Here is a 26,828-nt window from a genome sequence, read left to right as displayed (position 1 = left end):
TTTTCACAGTAAACAAAATGATTTATAAGAGTAATATACAGGCCATATTACAGTGAAGATTGGTACATGTAAATTTCCTTGTTTAATGTTTCCATAATTAAGGACAGCTTTTGTATCTAAGAAAATGTTCATTGGGGGGAATTTTTTTAAACTAAATTTTTTAGAATAGTCCTATATTATTGGCAATTAAGGGGCAACTAAAATAAAAAAATGTAGAATATTTAATGTCATCATGCGTTTCTTTGATTAGGCATAAAAAGTATTGTAAACAACTCCTTTTCCTTTGGAATATGGAATTTTTTTTTTCAATATCTAAAGTTTATCTGGCCTATAGGGTTTCCCAGTGAGACAAGTCAATGTAAATTATGTGGGTTTCACCTGTTTTATACTTTCTGTTGTCTTTTGATCATATGAGAACCTTTTTTAAAATACGTGATTGAATTTTTACTTCTTAGATGAAGGTTTGAGTGTGGAATTCTTTCCTTTTAATACTTTGATATGTTAGTGTAAATTAGTACTTTTATAACACTACTAGGCTTTATTTTTTTATGGAACATGATTTAAAATTTTTTGAAGTGTTAAATTTGGCAGTGCTTTAAAACTCTTCATTATGTGCCAATACTGAGAAGAAAAAACAGTTTTTTAAAATGTGTTGAATTCACTATGGTATTCAATAAATTCTATTTTAAAATAAAATTTGAGTTTGTTTTATTTTGAATGGTGAGAAATAACTGAAAATGAGCTAAAAGCTACTAGAACATGTTCACATAAGGTGAAAATCACTTTTGAAATTGTGTAGTTATTTTAAGTCTGACAAATTATTCATAAAACCTAGATTCCATATGTGTCATTTACTGGAAATTTATATTGATACATAATAGCCCTTAATAAATATTTATTGAATTGCTGTATATGTAGACTTTTTTTTACCAAGAAATTATCCTACCTCTTATCATGAACATCCCTGACATTTGCAGCTTTGCTGATGTTCTCACAAATTACTAAGATCCCTGCTGCCATTGTACTGGGTATTTTTTTTTAACTCAGATGTGGATGGCCCAGATATGTATCTGTAGTGTTTTTGTTTTGACCACATGTTGATGAGTCCTTTTTCCTCCGTGCTCTGCTGCAGAGGAACCTTGTTTCATCCCACAGGCCCATATACCTGAAAAGATGTGTAAGAAACTGGAAAGATAGGCTGTCTTTAGGAAAAGAGGGAATAAGTTGGCTCCAGCACAGGGGTGAGAGGGAGACTTATTTTTCACTGTATACCTTTGTACCTTTTACATTTTCTATTATATACTTCTATTAAGATTCAAAATACAAATCATAAAAATCTATTGAGGTACTTCCCTGGTGGCACTGTGGTTAAGAATCCGCCTGCCAGTGCAGGGGACACAGGAAGATCCCACATGCCGTGGAGCAACTAAGCCCGTGCGCCACAACTACTGAGCCCACGTGCTGCAACTACTGAAGCCCATGAGCCTAGAGCCTATGCTCCACAACAAGAGAAGCCACCTCACTAAGAAGCCTGCGTGTGCACCGCAACAAAGGTAGCTCACAACTAGAGAAAGCCTGTGGGCAGCAACGAAGACCCAATGCAGCCAAAAAATAGATAAATTTTTTTTTAATCTATTGAATTATTTTTCTCTTAATAGTTAATAAATCATATCATTTTCTTTAGATAATAAGCCTTGTAAACAGTCTAATGTTTATAATGGGCATAAAGGGAGAAAAATTTAACTAATTGTCATTTTTTTTGTCTTAAAATTTATGTTCTCTACAAATTATATTTATTAGCTTGAAATTCATTTTGTTTTGCTAGAAAATAGGAGTAGAACTAAATTTTATAAGCTCATTCCCATTTCTATAATCCCATGAAGACTTTAGAATCGAGATCAGAAGTTCTCAACTTAATATTTCTTTGTGGCCTTTAGCCAAATGACCCACAACAAGTTAAAAATAAAGCAAAAGTGGGAATTCCCTGGCGGTCCAGTGGTTGGGACTCAATGCTTTCACTGCCAGAGTCAGGGTTCAGTCCCTGCTGTGTGGCTTTGCCAAAAAAAAGCAAATGTAAAAATAATGTATCACTGAAAAGCATTAACAGTGGAAAACAATGTCCAGTTCCAGGCAACACTAATGATAACAAAGTATCCTTCCTAAAAATTTTGGATGTTTCAACTACCTGTATATGAGCTCTTAGAATAGACACTTTGCACTTGCAGCAATAGCCCGACTCAGCAGAATTCTGTAGAGAGAGCTCTGCCTTAGTGTAGTAAGGCACTAGTTCTTAACAGCTCTGTGTTTTGGGTTATGGGTACAGTAAGTCTGCTACATACAAACAAATTCTGTTCCGAGAGTGTGTTCATAAGTCCAATTTGTTCGTAAGTCCAACAAAGTAAGCCTAGTGCCCAACTAACACAATTGGCTATACAGTACTGTATTATAATAGGTTTTTAATACTTTTCACACAAGTAATACATTAAAAAAAACAAAAAATAAAACATTTTAAATGTTACAGTACAGTACCTTGAAAAGTACAGCAGTACAGTACACCAGCTGGCATACAGGGGCTGACATTGAGTGAACAGGCAAGAAGAGTTACTGACTGGAGGAGGGAGAGGAGGTGGGAGATGGTTGAGCTGAAGGATCATCAGCAATAGGAGACAGAGAGCAAGCTGCACTTTCACTCACGCCTGACGTTGACAGCACAGGTTTTAATTCCTTGCTGGATTCAATTCTATCTACCCTCCTGAAAAAAATGATCCAGTGATGTCTGGGTAGTAGCTCTTTTTTTCTCGTCATAGATGACACTGTAGCACTGGATTGCATCCTGAATGGCTGCTGCAACCTTCGCGTACCGTTCCACGTTCAGGTCCTGTGCCTCAAAAACTGATAGTGCATCCTCAGATAAAGAAAATCCCCTTGCTATTTATTGCATCTTGAATCTCTTCAGTTCTTCAGTTACTTCTTCCTCTTATCTCTCTTCGTCCTTTCTCTGGGCCTCCAATTCCATCAGGTCTTCATTAGTAAGCTACACAAAGTAAGTATGTAAAAGCACAACAACTTGTAGAGGATGCACACACGTGACAATGTACGCCAGACACCTGAACTAACTTACGTGATTGGACATATGAACACACATTTGCATCTTTGAAAGTTCACAACTTGAAAGTTTACTGTAAATAGTCCTTATCCTTAGGTAAAAATGAAAGTCTATGGTTTGGCACGTCACTATGTTAAAAACAACTTTCCAATTTAGGTCATAGGGTCACTTCTCTAGATAAGTGGGAAAGGTATCCATTGGATTCTAATTAATAGTTACCTATTAATAGGCTCTGCTAGCTGTGGAAAACCAAGTAATTTTTTTACAAATGAAAAGTGCTTCATCCAAAAATTTATTATATGTGTTTGGAACACTTTTCAGTGAAGCCTCATCTATTATTATTTTCTCTATAAAATCTACTCCAGCCCCTTTCAGTGCAGAGAAATAAAATAGACAAATGCAAGTGTCAAGTCCTCTCCATACTCTTACAAATGTCTCTCAAAGAATCCTGGTACTTGCCATCCGCACTACCACTAACTCAATTTAATTCATCCGTACTGTAACAGACTTTTAATTGGTCTTCCAGGTGTTAATTTCACTACCAATCCCCCTTCCACATCATAGCCAGTGATCTTTCCAAGATGAAAATCTGATCATACAATTCAAGTGCTTTAAAAAAAATCTTTAACAGCACCAAATTTGTTCAAGTATAGTCTAGATTCCTTACTGTGGTTTTTCTAGTCCTTGTTCCTTTCCAACTTAATCTGCCATTATTTTCCTCTCCTTCATTCCTGCCCCCTCACACTCTTCCTAGGAAGCTCTTCTGTGCATGGTACCACCTCCCACACTCAACCATCCCCTATAGACACTTCACATCTCAGTTTAGATATCATCGTTTGGAATGGGAAGAGATAAATGTGGAAAGAACAAATACAATTCCTTTAAAAAGTTTTATCACAAAATGAAGAAGAGAAATGGGGTCAAGAAATAAGTTTGGTAAATAGGAAAAGAATTTGAAAAAGAATAGGTACAGGTGACTCTTTTACATGCACATCAGACTCACCTGGTACAGTATGAAGCACAAAGCACCATGAAGTGTTTCTGCAAAAAAAAAAAAAAAAAAGATAACCTGGAATCTCAGCAAATCTAGAGCACAAACTTCCAACTATGGGAAATATGGAGGATGAAGGCAGAAACTGAATGATACTCAAGGGAGCAAACTTACAAATACAGAATATGCAACATTCTCAAGGACAACTGAATTGGTTCTTGCGATAAATTAATAGCATAGAGGAGAGGGGAAAAGTGTGGAAGGAAGGGCTGCTCTAAATTAAAAGAAACTTCTGTGACATGACACCCAAATCACTTGGCATGGAGACCTTGTCTGGATCCCAATTCAATAAACCAACCAAACAAGACATTTGTGAGCCAACTGGGAAAATTTGGTTCTGAACCAGATATAAAACAATACCAAATAATTATTGTTTATTTTTTTAGATGTGATAATGACATCATACTCATTTTTTTTTAACAGGTGTATTTTGAAATATAGAGAAGAAAAATGACATGATGTCTATGATTTACTTTAAAATAAGTCAGGGACTTCCCTGGTGGTGCAGTGGATAAGACTCCGTACTCTCAAAGCAGGGGGCCCCGGGTTCAATCCTGGTCAGGGAATGCCGGGATCAACTCGGCGACTCGAGGTGAGTGACGGGTGCCGCAAGCTTGAAGAACACACAGACACAGACTGAAGAGAAAGATGGGACCGGGGGGCTCAAGACCTCTAGGATCAAGAGCCTCACTGATTGATCCCACGTTGCTTTTATTGAGTTCTCGGCATAGCCTAAGGGTCTAACACTCCCAGGTTAATCCCATAAACAATCAAAGGCCTCACATGACTGGGGGCAATGATCTTTGTTTGCCTCCTGGGTCCTGATTTGAGCAGGGTGTGGATTTGAGCTGGGTGTGGATTTGAGCTGGGCGTGGCATGGGTTTGAGCTGGGCGTGGAGAGCAAAGCAGCCCTGGGGGCAGGAGACCTCTCTCAGAAGGATTAAGGTTCTGTGCCCCACCCGTGTTGGCCCCTCTGCGACTGTGCCTGTCTTAGGTTGTTCCTCCCTTGAGGAATCTTACCCGTCTCTGGCTAACCAGTCATCCTCCAGGGCCAAACACGGTGATATAAGGAAGGTTCTATGCACCACCCCTGTTGGCCCCTCTGCGGCTGTGCCTGTCTTAGGTTGTTCCTCCTCTGAGGAATCTTACCCGTCTTTGGCTAACCAGCCATCCCTCAGGACCAAACAGGGTGATATTAGTCTCCACGCCCCGCACCCTCAGCTCCTCCACTGCTCAAGCAGGACATTCTGAATCCCATCGCTCGGCCCACATACTTCAACATTTTCAATGTTTCAAAAAGGTTCCAGAATGTCTTCCCACAAGGGAACTAGATCCTACATGCATACTTCAACTAAGGAACCCACAAGCCACAACTAAGACCTGACAGAACCAAATAAATAAATAAATATTTTTTAAAATAAAAAATAAATCAGCTTCAGCTAAGAAAATAAGAAAAAAGAAAAAAACAGATAAGGTAAATTGCAATAAAATATTGATAATCATTGATTCTAGGTGATGGGTGCTTGTCTCTACTCTTGTATAAGTATGAAAGCTTTAATTAAATTTCTTTGAAAAATGTTGTTTTGTGAAGTTTTTCACAAGGGAGCCAAATTAGATGTGTTAATTCACCACCTTTCAAGTTCAGCTCTCCTTATATTTTAACTCTTTTCTTCAGCTATACATTTGTAATAATTAGGTGTTAAGTGCCTATATTGTATTTAAATCGTATTCAAAGCACAGGGGCAATTAATCCAATTAATAGCTGGCTGCTTGGTTATTTCATGTTTACATGTTTTAGTTTTACTCAGTGTGTTAGGTATACCATAATTCTTTTATGATCTTAAAGTATAGGTGGAGGAGGAGCAGAAGGAGGAGGAGGATGTAGTTAATCCACCTAAGATTAGTTACCTGAATGTTATCCCTTTGAGATCTTCATGAAACAAGATGAAAATCTCTTAAGAATAGTGAAGGAAGTATATACATACTCATACACATAAACAAACATGTATACTTATAGTAATTCCATTTTAAAGCCATTTAACTGTCATTTTAAGACCTTCCTTAGATAACCTTATAATGTTAAAATCTTAATAAATCAGTATTGTTAGGAGATACATATTAGCAATACTAATACATAGTAGAAATAATGGTATCCAGTATCAGAAAATTGGATCTTTTTAGATCCCTTTTTTCAATTGTTACCAATATCCTACTTAAAGAAAACCTTTTTTTTTTTTTTTTTGCAATCCAGAATAATTATCAAAGCAAACAGCTTGGGACTTCCTGGGTGGTGCAGTGGTTAAGAATCCGCCTGCCAATGCAGGGGGCACTGGTTCAGTCCCTGCTCCAGGAAGATCCCACATGCCTCGGAGCAACTAAGCCCGTGCGCCATAACTACTGAAGCCCACTCGCCTAGAGCCTGTGCTCTACAACAAGAGAAGCCATGGCAATGAGGAGCCCGCACACCGCAACGAAGAGTAGCCCCTGCTCTCTGCAACTAGAGAAAACCCGTGGGCAGCAACGAAGACCCAATAAAGCCAATAAATAAATAAATAAATTAATTAATTAATTAATTTAAAAAAGCAAACAGCTTAAGCATCAAACTAGATAATCAAGGTTAAACAGACACTGTTTTATGTATCTTACTTGAATTTGCTCACAAATATTGATGTGCCAGTGGAAATGGATAACAATTCACAACTAGAACCACCAATTAATAATTTAAAAACTGACTATGAAAATTAAAATCTATAGCACAGACTTATGATTCCTAAGATTCAAAATCACTTTTGTGTACAACTTAATTGTTCATCCCCCAGTTTTACGTGATTAAGTCTCTGCCTCAGACTGAAATTTAGAGATTAATATTTTACATAAACTTCATTGATTTTTTTTCCCACTTTCTCGGAAAGTGGAGTCAAATGATTTAGGGATAACTACCCATCAAAATTAGTTTTAGAAAATTATCATTGTTTATCATAGTTTGATGCATTTAGTCTTAGACTCCTCTACATTTCCTGTTCAGCCAAAGTAATCCATTCATTACATACTCACATATGCTTCAGAGAAGTTCTTGTAGTCCCCAGAATAACGCAACACAAACATTTTGCTAAATTCAAAGGAAAATTTCTCTCTATGGTTACTGGTAATTTGTTCTAGCTTTACCCAAATCTAGTCACTTGGAGTAGAGTTTTAAAATTTTAGGAAGAAATTTTTTTCCTTTAAAAATAAACTAGGACCAAAGAAAACAGTTGTAAAGAATGTTTATTATTTGTATATTATATAACTAAATACCATATTTGCATACACTCTAATTGAAGAAGGCTGATTTTCATCCTCTCAATTATTCAAGAACTATTTATTGAATACCTATGATATGCCAGGCACTGTATTAAGCTATTGGGGTTAGAGATTAATATTTGAAACATTCCAGGTATTTTTGGTGCCATTTTATAAGCTTTCCTCTTACAGAACAGGTTAATGCTTTTGAAAGAATGCCTAAGAAAGAAAATCCATTAATCCTCAATCCAAAGTACAGCAAAATTTCTTGGAACTGGTTTAATCACTACTTATACAAACAAAGGATTTGCCAAACATTTATGAGGGTCTAATTTTAAGTGACAGGGAAATCGGACATAAAATAGACACTTCATATATTGGCTCTCTTTTTAATCTTTTTGATGCTTTAATCAACTTTAATTGCTTTAATGTTCCCAGTTTTCTTCAATTTTGAGACCCAGTGTCCCCTTCTCAGTTGCCCGGGGACTTAATGCTGGTGGCAAATCCTTTCAGGGAGAAGTCAGAGTGTGATTAATGTGAAAACAATCATATAAGCCAAATATTTGGACCTAGTGAAGTAAATAAAGAATCTTAATTAGCTGATTAAATAGTTTGAGGAAAAGATTTCGTGAAAGGCTGAATCATGTATAATCTGTTATTAGTGACAGCTTTCTCAGTGTGTTTTACCATCACAAGAGGTAATATAGCAGAAGACTTAAGGACATAAACTTTGGAGTTAGGCTGCCGTGGTTGAAACCCTGGTTCTGCCCTGTGCCTCAGCTTCCTCCTCTGTACAATAGGGATGATAATAATAGTATCTATGCACCGCAACGAAGGGTAGCCCCCTCTTGTCCCAACTAGAGAAAGCCCACATACAGCAACAAAGACCCAACCCAGCCAAAAAAATAATAATAATAATAAATAAATCTTAAAAAAAAAATAGTATCTAGTTCATAGGATTCAGAGGACTTAGGTTAATTTGTGTTGAGTGAATAGAACAATTCCTGGCAGATAAAACCATTCAATAAATGCTTGCTCTTCAGTGTTAGGAAGTAAGGGCTCTGATGCTTTCCAATTGTTTTAGTATGGAGCCTGCTTTTACTTATATGAGAGTAAACCTCTATACATACTTGTGTGGACGTCAAGGTGAAACGTTTTAAATAATTGTGGGAAGTCATAAAACCTGGCTAGTGTCAGAGATAGTCATCATTCATAAACTGGGCTACTTATTGGTTGCTTTATATATAACTTACAATAAACTTAGGGCATTCTAAAAAATATTTTTTCTAGGTTAAAATTAAGCCTTTTTATTATTAAATACCCTAAACCCACAGAGAATCTGCTATTATTTAAAATGGTTGTTTTACAGTTGCCACATACCTACTGCAGCTGTTGATGAGTTTAAAACAACAAAACGTGCTTCTGAAAATTTCTAAATGTAAATACAGCACCAAGCGTTGTATATATTTGTTAACATATTTAAATTACAAAAACCAAGAAGAAATTATGGGCTAATCACTGACATTTTTTGGATTAACTGAGTTTTTGTTTTTGTTTTTTAATCCATTTCTCCTCTCTACAGTTTGGGAGTTATATAATCTATTTCTTATCTCATGGTTTTTAATGTTAATTTTTTTAATGTGCTTATAAATCTTGAAGTCTAAAACACTGTCTCTATATTCTTCCAAAACAATGAAAGAGACTTGGAATGGTGGTCTTCAAATATTTTTGTTTGTATACTACTTAAAATAATTTCGAAAGACTACTATGGACGGATGGATATTAACTAGACTTATTGTGGTGAACATTCTATAATATATACATATATTAAATCATTATGTTGTACACCTGAAACTAATGTAACATTATATGTTATTATATCTCAATAAAATATATCACTGTAAAAAACACTATGTAACTTGTGTATTTTATCATAATTTTAAATATTTGCAATAAATGAAATTAACAGAATATTAAAAATTTAGAAACTTTAAAATATAAATTTTATCACTTAGATTTTTTTTTTTTTTGGCTGCGTTGGGCCTTCATTGCTACACATGGGCTTTTTCTAGTTGTGGCGAGCGGGGGCAACTCTTTGTTGAGGTGTGTGAGCTTCTCATTGAGGTGGCTTCTCTTGTTGGGGAGCACAGGCTCTAGGTGCACGGGCTTCAGTAGTTGTGGCACTCAAGTTCAGTTGTTGTGGCTCTCAGGCTCTAGAGCACAGGCTCAGTATTTGTGGTTCACTGGCTTAGTTGCTCCATGGCATGTGGGATCTTCCCAGCCCAGGAGTTGAACCTGTGTCGCTTGCACTGGCAGGCGGATTCTTAGCCACTGAGCCACCAGGGAAGTCCTGGATTTTAAATATGATTTGATACCCATCATTATTCATTTAAAAAAGGTAAGCTCTTCTTCAAAAATAGGAAATTTACATTATTCTCTTTTTGTCCTTAACTTGTGTTTCTTCTTTCCCCATATGATTTTTTTAAAAATTAACACACTTTATTTTTAGAACAGTTTTACATTTACAGAAAAGTCGAGTCGGAAAGTATAGAAAGTTCCTGTATACACCTTTCACAATCCTCCTCCCTCCCCCCACTTTCCCATTGTTAACATCTTGCATTAATGTGGTGCATTAACCACAACTGATAAGCCAACATTTATACCTTATTATTAATTAAAGTTCATAATTTACATTGGGATTCACTCTTTGTGTTGTGTATTCTACAGGCTTTGACAAATGTATAATGACATGTTTCCACATTACAGTATCATACAGAATAGTTTCACTGCCCTAAAAATGCCCTATCCTCCACCTATACATCCTTCCCTCCCTCCCTCCTATCAAACCTCTGACAACCACTGATCTTTTAAATGTCGCCATAGTTTTGCCTTTTCCAGAATGTCACACATTTGGAATCATACAGTTTGTAGCCTTTCAGATTGGCTTCTTTCACTTAGAAATATTTGTTTCCTCCATGTCTTTTCATGGCATGATGATTCATTTCTTCTATCACAAAATGATATCCCATGTGTGGGTGTACCACAGTTAGTTTATCTATCCACTTACTGAAGGACATCTTGATTGCTCTGAATATTTGGCAATCATAAATAAGGCTGCCATTAACAACCGTTTGCAAATTTTTATGTGGACAAAAGTTTTTACCTCATTTGGGTAAATACCAAAAGCACAATTGCTAGGTCCTATCAAAAGAGTATGTTTAGTTTTTGCCATACTATATTCCAAAATGTCAGTACTATTTTGCATTCCCATTGCCATGAATGAGAGTTCCTATTGGTCCACATTCTTGTCAGTAAGTTGGTATTGGCTGTTGACAGGTCTCAGCCCCTTGCCACATGTACCTCTTCAGAGGCTGCTTGAGTGTCTTTTTCTTTTTAAAAAAAAAAAATTTATTTATTTATTTATTTTGGCTGCACTGGGTCTTGGAGCACGTGGGATTTTTGCTGGAGTATGTTTCGTTGTGGCATGCAGGATCTTTAGTTGTGGTGTGAGGACCCTTAGTTGTGGCATGCATGTGGGATCTAATTCCCCAACCAGGGATTGAATCCGGGTCCCCTGCATTGGGAGCATGGAGTCTCACCCAGTGGACCACCAGGGAAGCCCTGCTTGAGTGTCTTCAAGACATAGCAGATGACATCCCCCAGAATGAGTGATGTAAAAGAGTTAAGGGGAAAACCAAAACATCTTTTATGACTAAGCCGTAGAAGTTACACATTGTCATTTCCACAATATCCTATTGATTACACAGGTCAGCCCTATCCACTGTGGAAGGAGACTACACAAGGACAAGAATACCAGGAAGTGTGGAACATTGAGGGGCCTATGGGAGGTTGACTAACACAGATATTAAAACACTTATCTTTAGTATGAGTTAGGCTTGTATCTGTCTCAGTCTCACTAGACCAGTGTTTCTCATCTTTTTTTCCATTATCACTTCACTATGGAGTCCTTTTAGACATGTTTTTCCTAACTTCATGGCCCTTTCATGAAATTTTAATGTTTATTTATGTACTGTGTATATATATCTGTGCTTTATATATATAAAGTAATATTTTGTACATCACTCCCCCAAGAATCAATTTTCACTTCCTTGAAGGAGGTGATGTCCCCTCTGAGGTTGAGAATGCATGCATTAAGCTGAAAGCTAAAAATCCAAGAGTTGGTACAGGACCAAGCCTTTTCATCTTTTTATACCTCTTAGAACTTCACTTAGTGTTTTAAACAGAGTATAGTAGTAAATGTTTGCTTAATTGTTGCAAATAACTGGGCAAAGGTAGGGAGGAGAATGAGTATGTGATCCAGTGAGAGTGGAAAATAGAGATGGCATTGACCAAAATGGAAACAGGGCCCCTATGAGAAAGAAGTGAGAGAAGAGAGAGCATTTCATGAACATTTTCTGAAACACTGAATTTCTCCATCTTGTTCAGCACTGAGCATTGAATAGGAATGTTCTTGATATATTCTTAGGAACTTAACGCTTTAAAGAAAAAAAAAAATATATATATATATATATATTTATTTATTTATTTTTGACAGTGCCTAATGTCATGTGAGATCTTAGTTCCCCGACCAGGGATTGAACCCTTGCCCCCTGCAGTGGAAACACGGAGTCTTAACAACTGGACTGCCAGGGAAGTCCCAACAATATTTGTTTTTTAATGAATAAATTCATCCTCCAGAATTTATTGCTCACTGAAGGTCAGCATATGTGAAATTCAGGGCTGTCTGATCACCTGTAAATAAAGGAATTTATTTTCAGTAGTTCAATTAAGGTGTTGGATGAAAAAAAAATGCACAACCTAAAAATTGAGAATTATGTTTTACTCAAGTACATTACTCAGTACTATAGCCTGGAAACAGACTCCCGGATAGCTCTGAGAAACTGTTCCAAAGAGGTAAGGGAGGAGCCAGGTTACGTATGAGTTTTTACTAGAAAAAGACATGTAGTTGAACATCAAAACATTACTGCTAAATACAAAAAAACCCCAGACATCTCAAGTTAATGATGTTAGTGCTTTTCTGTGTATGGGAAGATGCAAGAGTCTGCGCTCACTGAAATTATTCCTTTAATATGCATCTTAACTATGTAGAGCCAGTATCCTGTCTTTCCCTATCCTGAATTGCCCTCAGAGCACAAGGTGGTAGTGCCTGATGGCTTGATCATGGGCAATATTTGTTGTTTACAGAAATGGCAACATTTCTAACTCTAAACTAAATGCTCCAATTTACCAAAAATTTCTGGAGATCAAGTATCATGGAACTTTCTACACCATCCGAGCGAGGGCACTTGTGGGTACAAAAAGGCCAGAGACACAAAGACCAAGGAGAACAAAGCACTCATCTCATTTTATTTTGATTTTCTGGTTTGTTTCCACTTTCTAGATTATGAACTCCCTAAAGGCAGGAAGTGTGTAGGCCCAGCTGAGATCTAGCAAATAAATATTTAGATCCCTGCCCCAAGGGACTGACAATCTAGTAGGAAAGGTATGACATATGTATTAAAACATTTTTTTAACCTTGGTCCTGCTGGATCTGCCAGATGGGGAAGGAATATACAATACAAATGATTAACATTTTTTAAGCAATAAGTATCTTTTTAAATTGTTCTTTTTTTTAATTAATTAATTTTATTTTTGGCTGCATTGCGTCTTCGTTGCTGCACACTAGCTTTCTCTAGGTGCCTGGGCTTCTTATTGCGGTGGCTTCTCTTGTTGCAGAGCATGGGCTCTAGGTGTGGCCGGCTTCAGTAGTTGCGGCTCACCGTCTCTAGAGTGCAAGCTCAGTAGTTGTGGCCCATAGGCTTAGTTGCTCCATGGCATGTGGGATCTTCCCAGACTAGGGCTTGAAACTGTGTCCCCTGGATTGGCAGGTGGATTCTTAACCACTGCACCACCAGGAACGTCCCAGCAATCAAGTATTTTTAAATTAAGGTAGGTACTTTTTTTTAGACATAATGGTATTTTACATTTAATAGACCATAGTATAGTGTAAACATAACTTTTATATGCACTGGGAAACCCCCCAAAATTTATGTGACACGGTTTAGTGCAACATTCACTTTATTGCAGTGGTCTGAAAAGGAATTTGAAATAACTCCACGGTATGTCTGTACTTGAAGATTGTTCACAAGTATTTTCCGTACCTTGTTAGGGAAAACAGGTGGATCAGTTTTGTTTAAGAGAAGATCCTACTTCAGTGTATTGTGTTTTAAAAGGTTTACAAGGTTATAGCTATGCAGAGTGAAAGAAGCCAGACCTCCTCTCCCCATACCCCCACCCCCAAAGTACATACGGTATAATTCCACTACATAAAACTCTAGAATATGCAAACTAGTCTATAGTTACTGAAAGCAGATCAGTAGTTGCTAAGAGATGGGGATGGAGAAAGACAGGATGGAAGAAATATAAAGGGCGGAAGGAAACTGGGGTAATGAATCGTTCACTGTCTTGAGTGTGATGATACCGGGGGTGTATAAACATGCCAGTATTTGTCAAATCGTACATTTAAATGGGCGTAGGTTATTGTATTGATATGTCAATTATTCCTTAATAAAACTTTTTAAAAAAGAGATAAGATAGAGTCAGGTCACACAGGGTCAGACTGAGGAACTCTTGACGTTTTCCTGGAGTGTGAAAAGCAACATTTAGTAATCTATCCCAAATAGTGAAACCTGGGCTAGTGTGAGAGCAAAGCAAAAGGAAAGACAGAAACTCCACACCCTTTGGTTTAGGTGTGTGGTGTGTGCGTGTCTGTGGGTGCTACCTCTGGAGGAAACTGCTAGTGCCCGCAGTTAAAGCCAGAATTTTTCGTGGCAGAAACAGGGTAAGCTGGAGGAAGAACATGTTTTGGGGTAAGGTATTTTTGCATTTTGAACTAGGAGAAAGTAACATTTAAGGCCTCCACCCGCTCCGAGGCACAGCGACGGGGCCGGGGAACACTGCTCCAGAGCGCAGGCACAGGCCAGGCCCGGTTAGCGGAGATGAGACGACGCCGCAACCCCCGGCAGGATTCCAGCGGGCTGCAACCTTAACCCTCGACGATCGCTTCCTTAAGTTCCACTTCCCGAGCAGAGGCAGATGTTTGCGCAAGTACCGCCTAGGTACCCCACGGATATCTGGGGAGAACACCCCGCCCAAATCCGCAGACCAGGCACCGCAGTGGGGGCGGCGCGCGTGCCCGGCGCGCGCGCGCGCGCGCCCGGCGCGCAGAGAGGCGGCCTGGAAGTGAGGGAGCGCGCGCCCTTCACGTGACCCGGCCCGCGGGCGGCTACGCACACGTCGCGCCCCTCACGTGGTCTGTCTGCAGCCCCGTCGCCGGCGGAGGCGGGCGCGGGCGCGTCCCTGTGGCCAGTCACCCGGAGGAGTTGGTCGCACAATTATGAAAGACTCGGCTTCTGCTGCTAGCGCCGGATCTGAGTTAGTTCTGAGAAGGTTTCCCTGGGCTGTCCTTGTCCGGCGGCCTCTGCTGCCGCCTCCGGAGACGCTTCCCGATAGATGGCTACAGGCCGCGGAGGAGGAGGAGGTGGAGCTGCTGCCCTTCCGGAGTCTGCCCCGTGAGGAGAATGGTACCGGACCCACGCAGGCCCCGGCGGGGGGATGGCTCTGGGGCTTGCGGGCAGGGAAGGGGTAGGACTCGGCGGGCAAGTGTGTGTGCGGAGCCGCTCTTCCTCGGGCGAAGGACCGCCACATTGCCGTGAGGCTTCCGGACTTGCCCTGGCGGGACGGGAGTGCAGCTCTTTCGCGGGTGAGGGGCAGGAAGCAGGTCGCGAATCTGGCGCCACAGCTTGTCGCGGGAATGCCCTGAGCCGAGCGCCGGCTCCGGCGAAGGCCCCTCGGGGCGGCAGAGGCGCGAGCCGGGGAGGACCTGGCTGAGCTGAGCGGCCGCCGCGCGCGAGACGCAGCGCTCAGCTTCCAAGCTCCGCATCTCCTGGGAGCGTGTTCCTCCTGGCGCTCGTTGCCGGCGGATCGGGGAGCCGAATGCTCTGCTCAAGTCCTGCTTGGAAGCGGAGGGAGGGCTGAGAGGGAACAAAAACGGGATAGAGCATACGGCTTAGGAGCTGTGCCTTGTTTGCTGCGCAGCGTGTACTCCACAGGTACGTTTTCCCTTAGAGCTCAAGAGGAGGGATTTGACGGTATCGACGCCAGATCTGGTTTGGAATTTTACTGAGCAGGCATTAAGGGTTTTATTGAGGCGTTGCTGTCAGCGATGTGTCGTCTGAATTTATGTCGAACCGTCTCATCCGTTGCCCTAGAGAAGAGTTGCTCGTGTTTTAAACCGAAGGTGCGCGAGGGATGCGGCGCATTGCAGCTTTTGATAGAGATTTTTGTTAAGGCCAGAAATACAATTAGAAGATTTCTTACAGAGAAAGTCATTTAGGTCAGAGACTTGAAGAGCAGGTAGGTATTCCTGGTCAGTACTTGAACTAGTTGATAGGCTTCATGCAAACAGCTCTCCCTCTGCTGGAGTCTGGCAGGTTTACTTTTCTCTGGAAACTAGTTCAAGTACCATTCAAAACTGAAACCACGAACGTAGTTATACTTTGGGTAAATAGTACACCATTCCGTTATTTTCCACGTTTTTTGGTAAAGTCAATAAAAACATCATTTTACCTTTTTCGCAATCTTTAAAAGAAGGATTTGTTAAGTTCCTCTATCAACCCTAAATTGTAACATTTTTTACTTAAGTGGATTTTAAGGGGATCTATTTTTAGGGGAAAAGTTGAATCAGAAGTGCCTGTTGTTAAAAAAAAAGGGAAACCATTAATACTCTTCAATGAGTGTCTAGTTTTCCTTTTTTAGATGATAAATAACATACATTTAAAATTTAGATGCGATAGAAAATGGAAATGAATATGATTCATAATCTTCAAAGCCATTGCTTTCTACTGTTTTTTGATTTTCCCCTACTGTTTTGTTAAAGCAATCATATGACTTTGTTTCTAGTGACTTTCTAGTGAAAGTCAATTTTTTAGTCTTACCTCAGGTGCTGTTCTTAAGTCCAGCCTCTTAATGTCTTGCTATTTACATACTTTAAAATCTGGCCTTCAAAAATTAGGATGTCGTCTGAGTTTCTCTTGTGTTTGTTGTTTTTCCATTTATGTGCAGTCTTCTTTTTGTAGCTGATGCACTCCCCCAAGCAGTATGTTTGTATACAACATTGTTGTTCCTAAAGGGAGAAATTTTCACTTTAAAATTTGAAATTAAGAATCTGATTTTATTTCTTACGTTGCCTGGGTCCTGACTGCTATTGAGATGTGTGATTTTCCCTACAATTTCCAATTAAAATATGGTGAAACCTTAGGATAATCTAATACTGAGGTTTTCCAATAATGGTAGTTTGTTGAGCCTCCTTAACTTTAAGGTCAACACTGTGACCTGAAAATTTTCCTAGGTATGTTGTAGCTACACTGTATAATTCTTACTGTAAACTCTTGTTTAAAGCCTTTGCTTTAAAACTAATCGGCCAAGTGACCAAAAAACAACGCAAAGCAAACAGAATACCAAGAAACACAAGTTAAACTGGAGTGGAATAAATTTTTTTATAGAATTAAAAACCATGGCTATTAGAAATATTTGTTTTATTCATTTAGCAAACACTTGGTATTTAATATATTCCAAGCACTGGAATGGCAAAGATGTGTTAGACAAGTTTCCCACTTTCAAACCGCTTACATTCCAGTTTTTTGTTTTTTTTAATAAATGTATTTATTTTGTTCATGTATTCATTGGCTGCATTGGGTCTTCATTGCTGCCAGTGGGTTTTCGCTAGTTGTGGCGAGCAGGGGCTACTCTTCGTTGTGGTGCACAGGCTCTAGGCATGCAGGCTTCAGTAGTTGTGGCACACAGGCTCAGTAGTTGTGGCTCGTGGGCTTAGTTGCTCCACAGCATGTGGGATCTTCCGGGGCCAGGGATCGAACCTCTGTCCCCTGCATTGGCAGGCGGATTCTTAACCACGGTGCCACGAGGGAAGTCCCACATTCCAGTTATTTATAAAATAGCTGCCACTCTGTTGTCAATGGAAGATGCATATATCAGAAAAACATCTTGTGTCTTACTATGTTGCAGGCTTTGTGATACTCTGTCTTGAAGGGCAGTATAGACATGCAAAAAGCAAAAAGGTAGTGTGATGCTATTGCATAGATTACTGTGAAGGTATAGGGTGATCAGGGATAGAGAAAGGAGAGTCTTGGTCAGCTTGCAAAGGAGCTGATAATAGAGGTGAGTCTTGTAGAGGCAATAGGAGTTAGCCTGGAAATGGAAGGTATGTAGAATTGGTGGTTTTAGTCTGAGGGAACTGAGCTTTAGAAGAGCATCCAGGGAATTCCCTGGCAGTCCAGTGGTTAGGGCTCTGAGCTTTCACTGTTGAGTACCTGAGATCGATCCCTGGTCAGGGAACTAAGATTCTGCAAGCTGCGCAGGGCGCGGCCAAAACAAAGAGGATAGAAGAGAAGAGTATCCATAGTTTATCCTGAGATCTGTTGTACAAATACTGTATGTAGTTTAGGATGAGTGGAGTATGGGATGTTACGGGGTACTAGTGGGAGTGTTAAAAAGATAGGCAGGGACCAGATTTTTGAGGGGAATGTATGTCATGCAAAGAAGTTTGGATTTTAATCTGGAGATAAGGGATCCACTGAAGGAAACAATATGGAGGGTGAATTCGTGTGTATTTAGGCGGAAAAGAGAGACCATAAGAAGGCTGTAGCAAGACTGACCAAAATATTTACGGTTTGAAATAAAGAAGTAGTAGAAGAAAAGAAGGAACCGATTGAGATGTTTAGTAGTTAGAATATTCCTTCTTTGGAGGAGGGGTGTGTGAGGGTGTGTGTGTGTGTTGGCAAACATCAGTAATAAGAACCAGACATAAAAAGAAAATGTAATAGTTGATGTCATTACTTAATATGTGCAAATGTAATACTTAAAGGCAGTACTTAAAATGTGTATTTTGGGTTTTGATTTTTAAATGAAGGTCTATTGAAGCAGTCACTTCTAAAATTTAACTTTGAGAGTTCTGTCATCATAGGTGTTTTTGATACAGTACTCTGGTATTTTCTCTTTAACATTCTAATGTGGGAGATTTCAAACATACAAAGATATAATAGTAAAATGAATCACCATATACCCATGACCTGTTTCAACAGTTTGAAACACGTGAGTATTGTTTCTGCTGTTATCCTTCTCATTCCCCCTCAACTGGATAATTTAAAAGCAAATCCCAGACATGTTCCATCTACAAATACTTCATTATGTGTATCTCTAAAATTTTAACACAGCCACAGTACTATGAGCACACCTAAAATTAATGATTCTTTAATATCATTAAATATTCAGCATATTTCCTTAATTGTCTAACTTTTTTTTTTCCCAGTTAGTTTATGTGAATCAGAATCGAAAGAAGTCCACACAGCATTTGGTTGATAAATAAGTCTTTGTCTCTTGTTTTCCCTCCCCCCCTTTTTTTGGTCTTGTCATTTACCATTTATTTAATGAAAAAAAATCCAAATCATTTGCCCTGTAGAATTTCCCAGGGTTTGAATTTTATTTAATGTATCCATGTAATATCATGTAACATGTTCCTGTCTCCTCTGTATTTCCTGTGAATGAGTGGTTAGTTTGATGTTTTGGCAAGGCTACTCCAGGTAGTGCTGTGTACTTTGTATTGCGTTACATTAAGAGGCACATGCTGCCTGGTGGTTTTTCTTTTTTTGATGTTAAAATTGACCAGTGGGTTGGTGTTGTCAGCTGCCTGGTCTTTCAAGTGTGAAGTTCCCCATCATACATTCACATAATAGTAGCAGTGGATGGTTATTGCCATTGCTTAGTTGTTTCATTCTGGGTTTCTCTTTCTTCTTTCTTTTTGAAGGAACCTTCCAGCATCTGATTACATTTTACAGGCTTTTTCTTTTTTTTCTTTTTTTTTTTTTCCCGGTGACGACTATTTAAATGCCTTTTTTAAGTTTGTTGCTGCCTGGAGGCAAAGTTCAAAGTGGTTGAGATTAGTTTAGAATATGAGCAACATTTGGCTACCTATGGGAATTTGAACTGAATCATTTATGTAAATTGATATTAAAAAAAACTTAGATGTTTGTCACTTTTAGAAAGGGCTTTGCAGTTATTAGACAGTTACTAGATTAGTTTGAATATGCATGACTTGGAGAATTGGACCTCTTCCAGTTTATCTTCATAAAAATGATTGGTTTAATTTGAATTAAGTTACTACTTATATAGATATTTTGTTGACACTTTGGTTTGGTTCACCTAGGATTTAGAAAATTTCCCTGGATCTTTTGGGGGACTATGTGTTTAGTTTCCTGACCATTTAAGGTTTTAGAACCCTGTTGAAGAGTGGTGTATGGAGGTAAGCAATTCTTTGAAATTGATAGACTTGCCTGTTCACCTAAGCATCTTTGCCAAGTCACACTCTTTTATGTGCATCACTGTTACTCTGTAAGAGATAGATGATAATCTTTTTTCTACTTGATCTCAGGAGCAATTCTAGGATTAAAGTCTGTGAAACACTGTTTGTCCCTTCTTGCGTCATGAAAACATGTTAATAACTTAACACCTCTACTATCCCAGCTACCAGACTTCTGGAAACTTCAACCTTTGGAAACCCAACTCCTCGTAGAAAGAAAAAAGGCTTTTGAGCCAAGCCATTATCAGAAATATAGCAACTTTGAGCCCAGAGTTCACTGGTTGAAAAATATGTGCAAAGTGAAATTTAATAGGCTTAGTTACCTACTTTCCTCTCACGGTTTGGTAGTACATTAGGAATGATAGAAGGAAAGTTATCTGGGAAGCAAACTGTTACTGTAAGGATGAGACTGGAGAAACATTAACTAGAATAGAGAGGACTGTAAATTGCCCCTTAATATGTGAAGCAGTGGTCTTCCTTGTTTTTGAGTATAATTTACCATACCCAGTACCTGGAAGGTACTCTACCCAGAAGGTACTCCTTACTAAACAAAGTGTATAATAGGCATTAGACAAATTTTCACAATATTAGCTAACATGTATTAGCATTTAGCTGTGGCCATTGTTCTAAATGCTTTACGTATATCAGTTACATATATCACTCTCAAGACCCCATTATGAAGTAGACACTTTTCCCTCCCTCCATTATTTATGTAAAGAACAGAGAAGCAGAATCACTCACCAGAGATCATAAGGCTAATAAGTAGAAGAGTAGGTGTTGACTTGCCAAATTATATGAACCTGGAGAAAGATCTTGATATTCAGGGGCACGTATTTGGTGAGATCTCAGATGACAGGTGTTACTGTTAAGTAAAAAAGTTCAGGTCATTTAAAAAAATGTGTCACCTTTAAAAAAATTTTGTTATACCATATTTTCTTCAAATGCTAAAAGCCTAGGAGAATTTCCTTTACTACCAAATTTTTAATAACAGCTTTAAGATAGGTTATTTATAACTCAATTGTATACATGGTATTTTGACAAAGTGCAGAGACTTACTATTCTGAGAGGGTCCTTAGTAGATTGGAAAAGTCATTAACTAAACTAAATAGATTTTGCTATGGGTAGAACTCATTAATAAAAACCATAGATGCCTATAATGGATGTATCAACAAAATACCATCATGCTGCTCAGGGATAGAGGATAGGTTGTTACAGTTTACTCACAATATGAAGGCTCAAGTTTTGTAATAGAGAATGTCCTAATACTTTCTTTAGATTTCTCTTTTTCAGATTAATTTTTGTGGCATCATCTGAAAACATATCAATCAGTGGTCATTGAATTAGGTATATGTGATCCATTTAATTCAACAGATTCTGTTGCTTTTGAAAAAATATTTTATTAGGTAACAAGGAGCCAGGAATAAAAGTGAAGACTTTAAATTGTACTATTTGACTGAAAGTACATAATGTTTTAAAATAAATATATAATTTTACTTATTCGGTAGTTTTTTTGGTTGTTGTTGAATTCAGAGGTGTAAAAGTGTGTAGATCATAATACAGACAGTGCCTATCATCCAGCTTAAGAAATAAAATATTACAGATAAAATTGATGTACTGCATCAAAATCCCATTCCACTTTCAACTTTTTCAGACATAACTTTTATCCTAAATTTAGCCTTTATTGTTCCTTTGGTTGCTTTTGTAATGTTGTTACATAGAGTATATATACTATGTAGTGGTCTTTCGGTATTCCTAAGTTTGATATATATAGAATTATGTACATCTTTTTATGGATTTTTTTCCTTTTTTAATTTAAGTATATTGATTTACAATATTAGTTTCAGGTGTGCAATATAGTGATTCAGTATTTTTATAGATTATACTCCATTTAAAGTTATAAAATACAGGATATATTTCTTGTGCTCTACAGTATATCTGTATAGCTTATTTTTTTCTTTTTAATGAACATTAGGTTTTGGAGATTAATTCATGTTGATACGTGTAGGGTTTAGTTATCCCTTTCAGCTGCTATATATTCCATTACAGGAATATGCTGTATGTTGTCCATTTTACTGTTATTGGGCATTTAGTTTCTTTTACTGTTATTGAGCATTTAGGTTCATTTCCAGTTCTTTACTAATAATGATGTAACATTCTTGTATGTATTCTTAGGTACACATGCGAGAATTTTTCTAGGAAGTTTATATCTAGAAGTAGAATTGCTAGGTCATAGGGTATGTGCATCTTCAGCTTTGTAGATATTGCCAAGATGTTGACCAAAGTAGTTGTGCAGTGTCCACTCCCTCTAGAGCTATATGAGAGTTCTTTTTTTTCCTTCAGCATCTATGCTAACACTTAATTGATGAGGTTCTTTTATTTTGCCAGGCTCATGAATGTGTTTTAGTTCATTATTTTTTTAATTTGCATGTCCCTGCCCTCCAATAATGTTGTATAACATTTCAGGTTAAAGTTTTTGGCTATGGTTACCTCCTCTCTGGTGAATTGCTTTGCTCAGTTTTCTAATAGATTATCCTTTTCTTTTTTACTTGTAGAAGTTCTTTATTCTGGATACTAATTTTTGTTTTGTTTTTGTTTTTCTTTTATGAGCTGCAAATATCTTCTCCATTCTCTAGCTTTTTAAATTTTTACTTCATTAATGATGGGCTGTTTACTTACTTTTAGGTTGTTAATGTACATTGATTTTTAGTTTTAGTGTAGTAATTTATCAATATTTTCTTTATACCATGTGCTTTTTTCTTATTTTGACTTCATAAAGTTATTTATTTATTTTTTGGTAGAAGTTTTAAAGTTTTGCTTTTCACATTATGATTTTAACCCATCTAGTATTCATTTTGAATTCTAGTGTGATAGCTCATATACATATAGTGTAATAGTTCATAGTCTCCTGATTTCTATTGTTCTCTGTCACACGCCAAGTTTCCTTAAGTGCAAGTTTCTGTTTCTAAGTGATTTATTCCATTGTTCTGTTTGTCTTTTGTATCAATATATTTATTTGGATTTTTTAGCAGTCTTAGTTGTCTGTGTAAAATTTCTTGACTTAGTGTAAGAAATGTAATTTTTTTTTTGCCAGTGTACTTATCTTTTTCTCCTAAAACGATGAGTTTTGTCCCTTTTCATTTTAATAATCCTTTATGGTAAAATTAATTATTCTGAGTAAGACTTTATCTGGAATACCTGAGGAAGAAATGACTGCTGTTTGAGCTAAATCAAGGTTGGTCACTTCTTAGACTCAGTGTCTAGTTGTCACTTATTTAATATCTTGGACTCCATGGTATGGAATGATGGCAACTGCTCATACTTATCTTTGTCAAACATTTTCTGTCCCTTAAATTGGAGGCAGTATTGGGCTGGTCAGCAGTCAGGGTAGCAATCTCCATGAGTCAGCAGAACAGCAAAACCAACAGAAAATAAGAATGGATGTAGTAGTTGGACTCTCTTTATAAACATAGTCATGGTCTGAATCTGATTCTGTTTATTTTTTAATACATAAAAAATTTACCAGTTGTCATTCCACAGAAGCTTTTCAACAGTGTCTTTAAAACCTGTTCAGAGGGTTTCACATTTGAATTATCAATAATATCTAATTATTAATTAAGTGATTGGCAGTCAGTTAAGCGTAGGAGCAGAACTCTATAGAGTAAGGGCCTGTAAGAGTGCCAGGAGGTCAAATAAATTGGACTCTGACAGAGGAAGTCAAAGAGTGCCAGCTGTTTTCAACATTTTGCTTCAGGCTAGCCTTAATTTTTCTTTGTCATTGTGCCATTGCTGGCAAGTATGTTGACCGAGGTGCAAAATTATCACGTGACTCTGATACTGCATTTTATTAATAGTCAAGCTTCCTTATAATTTGGTTGCCTTTTCTTTTGAGTATGGGTCACATTTTCCAGTTTCTTCTTATATCTAGTTATTTTGGGTTGTATCATAGATGTTGTGAACAGTACCTTGGAGAGAGTCTGGATTCTGTTATAATCCTCTGAAAACTACTGATTTTCTTTTTCAAAGTAGTTGTTATGGACTGAATGTTTGTGTCTTCCCAAAATTCAGTGCTGATGGTATTTAAAGATGGGGCTTTGGGGAAGTAATTAAAGTTAAATGAAGTCATGAAGATAGGGTCCTTACACGAAGAGACATCAGCTTGCTCCCTCTCCTCGACATGGTGAGAAGACAGTTGTCTGCAAGCCAAGGAGGGGGCTCTCACCAGACACACACTTTACTGGCACTTTGATCTTGGATTCCAGTCTCTAGAGCTGAGAAAATGAATTTAGATTGTTGAAACCAAAGTTAAGTCTTATGGTATTTGACTAGTCTTATCCTAGTCAAAGCAGACTAGGATAGTAGTTGATTAACTTGACTGTACTCAAATTCCAAACTCTGTCTTCTTCAGTGGGCAGCAAAAATATCTATTTGGTTATTTTATTCCTAACTGACCTTGGAATCAGCCCCATGTATACATGGGTCAGCTAAATTTGAGCAGAGTTAATACGCAGCATTTAAGTTTCCCTTTCTGTGACTGCCCTTCGCAGGACTTTTCCCATCACTTTCCAGCTGCTGTTGTCACTTTGAAGTTGGTATTCTTGTTCTTTGAGCCAGTGAGACTGTGGGATTTCTATTGGAGTTTTAGCTGCTTGGTGGGTGTGGAGTGGGGCCTGTCATAGGCAAAAAATGGGAAATTCACTCAGTGCTGTTCCTTTATCCTAAGTACAGACTTCATCTGATTTCTGCCTGCTTTTGGTTGCCTCTTCAGTGCCATTAAGTAGTTTTTTTAAAAAAATCTTTATTTTGTCCAGAGTTTATGGTTGTTAATCTGTGGGAGAGTTAGTCCAATAGAACCTCCATAGCTAGAAGCTCCTTTCTAATATTAATATATAGAATCAGAGTGTATTTAGTTGCAAAAATAGATTGATTTTCACGTTACCTTGAAGTAGAATTTTTAAAGCAATCTCCCCCCCCCCAACCCGCAGTTTTCGCTGTCAGTATATAGGCAAGAAGGATGTGCTGGTACTGATTTGTTTGAAGAGTTGGATGTGGTTAGAAGGTTTATTTATAGCATATGTGCCCCTTATTGCTTAGGAGACAGATAGGAAGAATTTATAATTGAATTTTGAAGCATTGTTGAAATATGACTGTGTGTGAAGCATTTTGCTAAAACATGGATCATAATCTTCAGAACAACATTGTGAGATACTATTATTATTATTCTATTGTATGGGTGAGGAAACAAGTTCAGAAACTTGCTTAGGGGTGCATCGATAGTATAAACAAAGCTAGAATTCTAACAGGTTAATCTGATTCCAGTGTCTGTGCTCTTTAACCACTGAAGATCATTGTGATCTTTAAATTTCCCTCTTTTGCTAGTTTTCTGTGGTTATAGTTAGTTTTTACTTTATCTAGAACATTTAAGTTTAGGAATTTTCAGATTTGTATTTGTAGTGTGCCACCTTTTGGTAAAGTTCAGTAATGCAGTCTAGCAAAAGAAGTGTGAAATTAGGTGTGTGTGTATATATATATATACGCACATATGCACACACACACACACATATATTTATACTCCAGGGCACATTTGATTGGATACCTGATGGCAGAGCAGAAACTCGGAATTTCAAAAATTGCAGACACCTGTCATTGGGAAAGATTTACAATTATCAGCTGGGATATGTGACTATCAGTTACAGGCAACCTGCAGGAAAAATGACTTTGTTAATGTACATCTAAAAGTCTTTAACCCCACCTCTTTTTTCCTCTCATTAGAAAGCAACCCTTAATACAAGGATCTACTCGGATTGTAGGGATGATAGAAGGGACATTAGTAATATCCAAGTAACAGTGTAGGGGAAGAATCTGAAGGGCTTGGCACATGCTTGTTAGATTGAATTGACTCAGTGGAATTGTGAGATTTTTTGTGGGAAACTTTTGTGGGATTTAGAGCATAGATTGGCAAACTATGTCATGTATGCCAAATCTGGCCAAGGCCTGTTCTGTATGGCCTTGAGCTAAGAATGGTTCTTATATTTTTTTAGTGATTAAAAAACAAAACAAAGAATATGTGATGGAGACAGTATGTGGTTCAGAAAGCCTAAAATATCTACCATCTGGCTCGTAATAGAAAAAAATTGCTGTTTGCTTATTTAGAGTATATCCGTATTTCTCTAAGAAGTGGGGAAATTGAAGGAAGCATCAGTTTAAGGGGAAAGGTGTTCCTTTGGGCCCTGATAAATTGCCCATGTTGTTGGAAAAATAATTGCAGAAGTGAATTTGAAGAAAGGATGAGGAACCAGGACTATATTAATAATTGATCTGTAGTATTTATTTTTTTGTAAGGCATTGTGTTAAACTCTAAAGGATTTGGAAACTATCTGTTATATCCATTCCTTTACTAGTCCAGGCTCCCATTGCTGTTCCGCAAAAGACTGATGGCTCTGGCTTACTTTCAGTTGTCTCCCTGGTTAATCTTACAAAAGAGAGCTCTGATCATTTTTTATGTTGATTGCTACCTGGGATTTATTTTTCTTCCGTATGTAAATTAAAATGTGAAAGAAAATATTTATATTTACATTTAATAGGAAGGCATAAGATATGAAATGTGTATATACTTGTCATTCATTTTTATGAGTATTTCAATTAATAACTATCCAGAGTTTTGCAAGCCAACATTTAGACTTAACTGGGTCATTAGTTTGTTGCTGTAGAGCAGTCATTTTGAAATCTATTGATATAATTCTTCCATCCCTATCACCAGTTGGGTTTGAATAGCTGTAGTTAGAGTTGCTTCAGGTAGACTGTTGCTGAGGAATGGAATTGGAGAAAGAAGGGGAAAAGCTAATACTGGTTAGCAGTAGTTAGCAATTAATAATATCTTTTGGGAGAGGTTTGTTAGCCCTCTGTTCTTTTTATTTTTCTCCATGTTGAGAAAATTATATACAGAGTGACCACATAGGAAT

At 37.8% G+C, this 26,828-nt stretch overlaps 1 protein-coding gene across 5 annotated transcripts in view; it reads left to right on the top strand.

Annotated features, from left to right (window-relative positions):
* Window positions 1-14,887: 14,887 nt before the first annotated feature.
* The window catches only part of TRPM7 (transient receptor potential cation channel subfamily M member 7), a 124,781-nt gene continuing 112,840 nt past the window's right edge, over window positions 14,888-26,828 (top strand). For 4 of the 5 annotated variants that reach the window (XR_009051359.1, XM_057722172.1, XM_057722171.1 and 1 more), the window contains exons 1-2: window positions 14,967-15,019; window positions 15,564-15,735. Coding sequence is in view for 4 of the 5 variants with exons in the window: in XM_057722172.1 (XP_057578155.1) it covers window positions 15,661-15,735 (75 nt within the window). In the remaining variant the exon portion in view is untranslated. Of the gene's footprint in view, window positions 15,020-15,563; window positions 15,736-26,828 lie in introns of all 5 variants that reach the window. The other variant, XM_057722169.1, reaches the window with a different exon arrangement.

The sequence above is a fragment of the Hippopotamus amphibius genome, chromosome 2, assembly GCF_030028045.1.
Source record: "Hippopotamus amphibius kiboko isolate mHipAmp2 chromosome 2, mHipAmp2.hap2, whole genome shotgun sequence".
Lineage (NCBI taxonomy): Eukaryota > Metazoa > Chordata > Mammalia > Artiodactyla > Hippopotamidae > Hippopotamus > Hippopotamus amphibius.
This window is presented reverse-complemented; position numbering and strand designations above follow the sequence as displayed.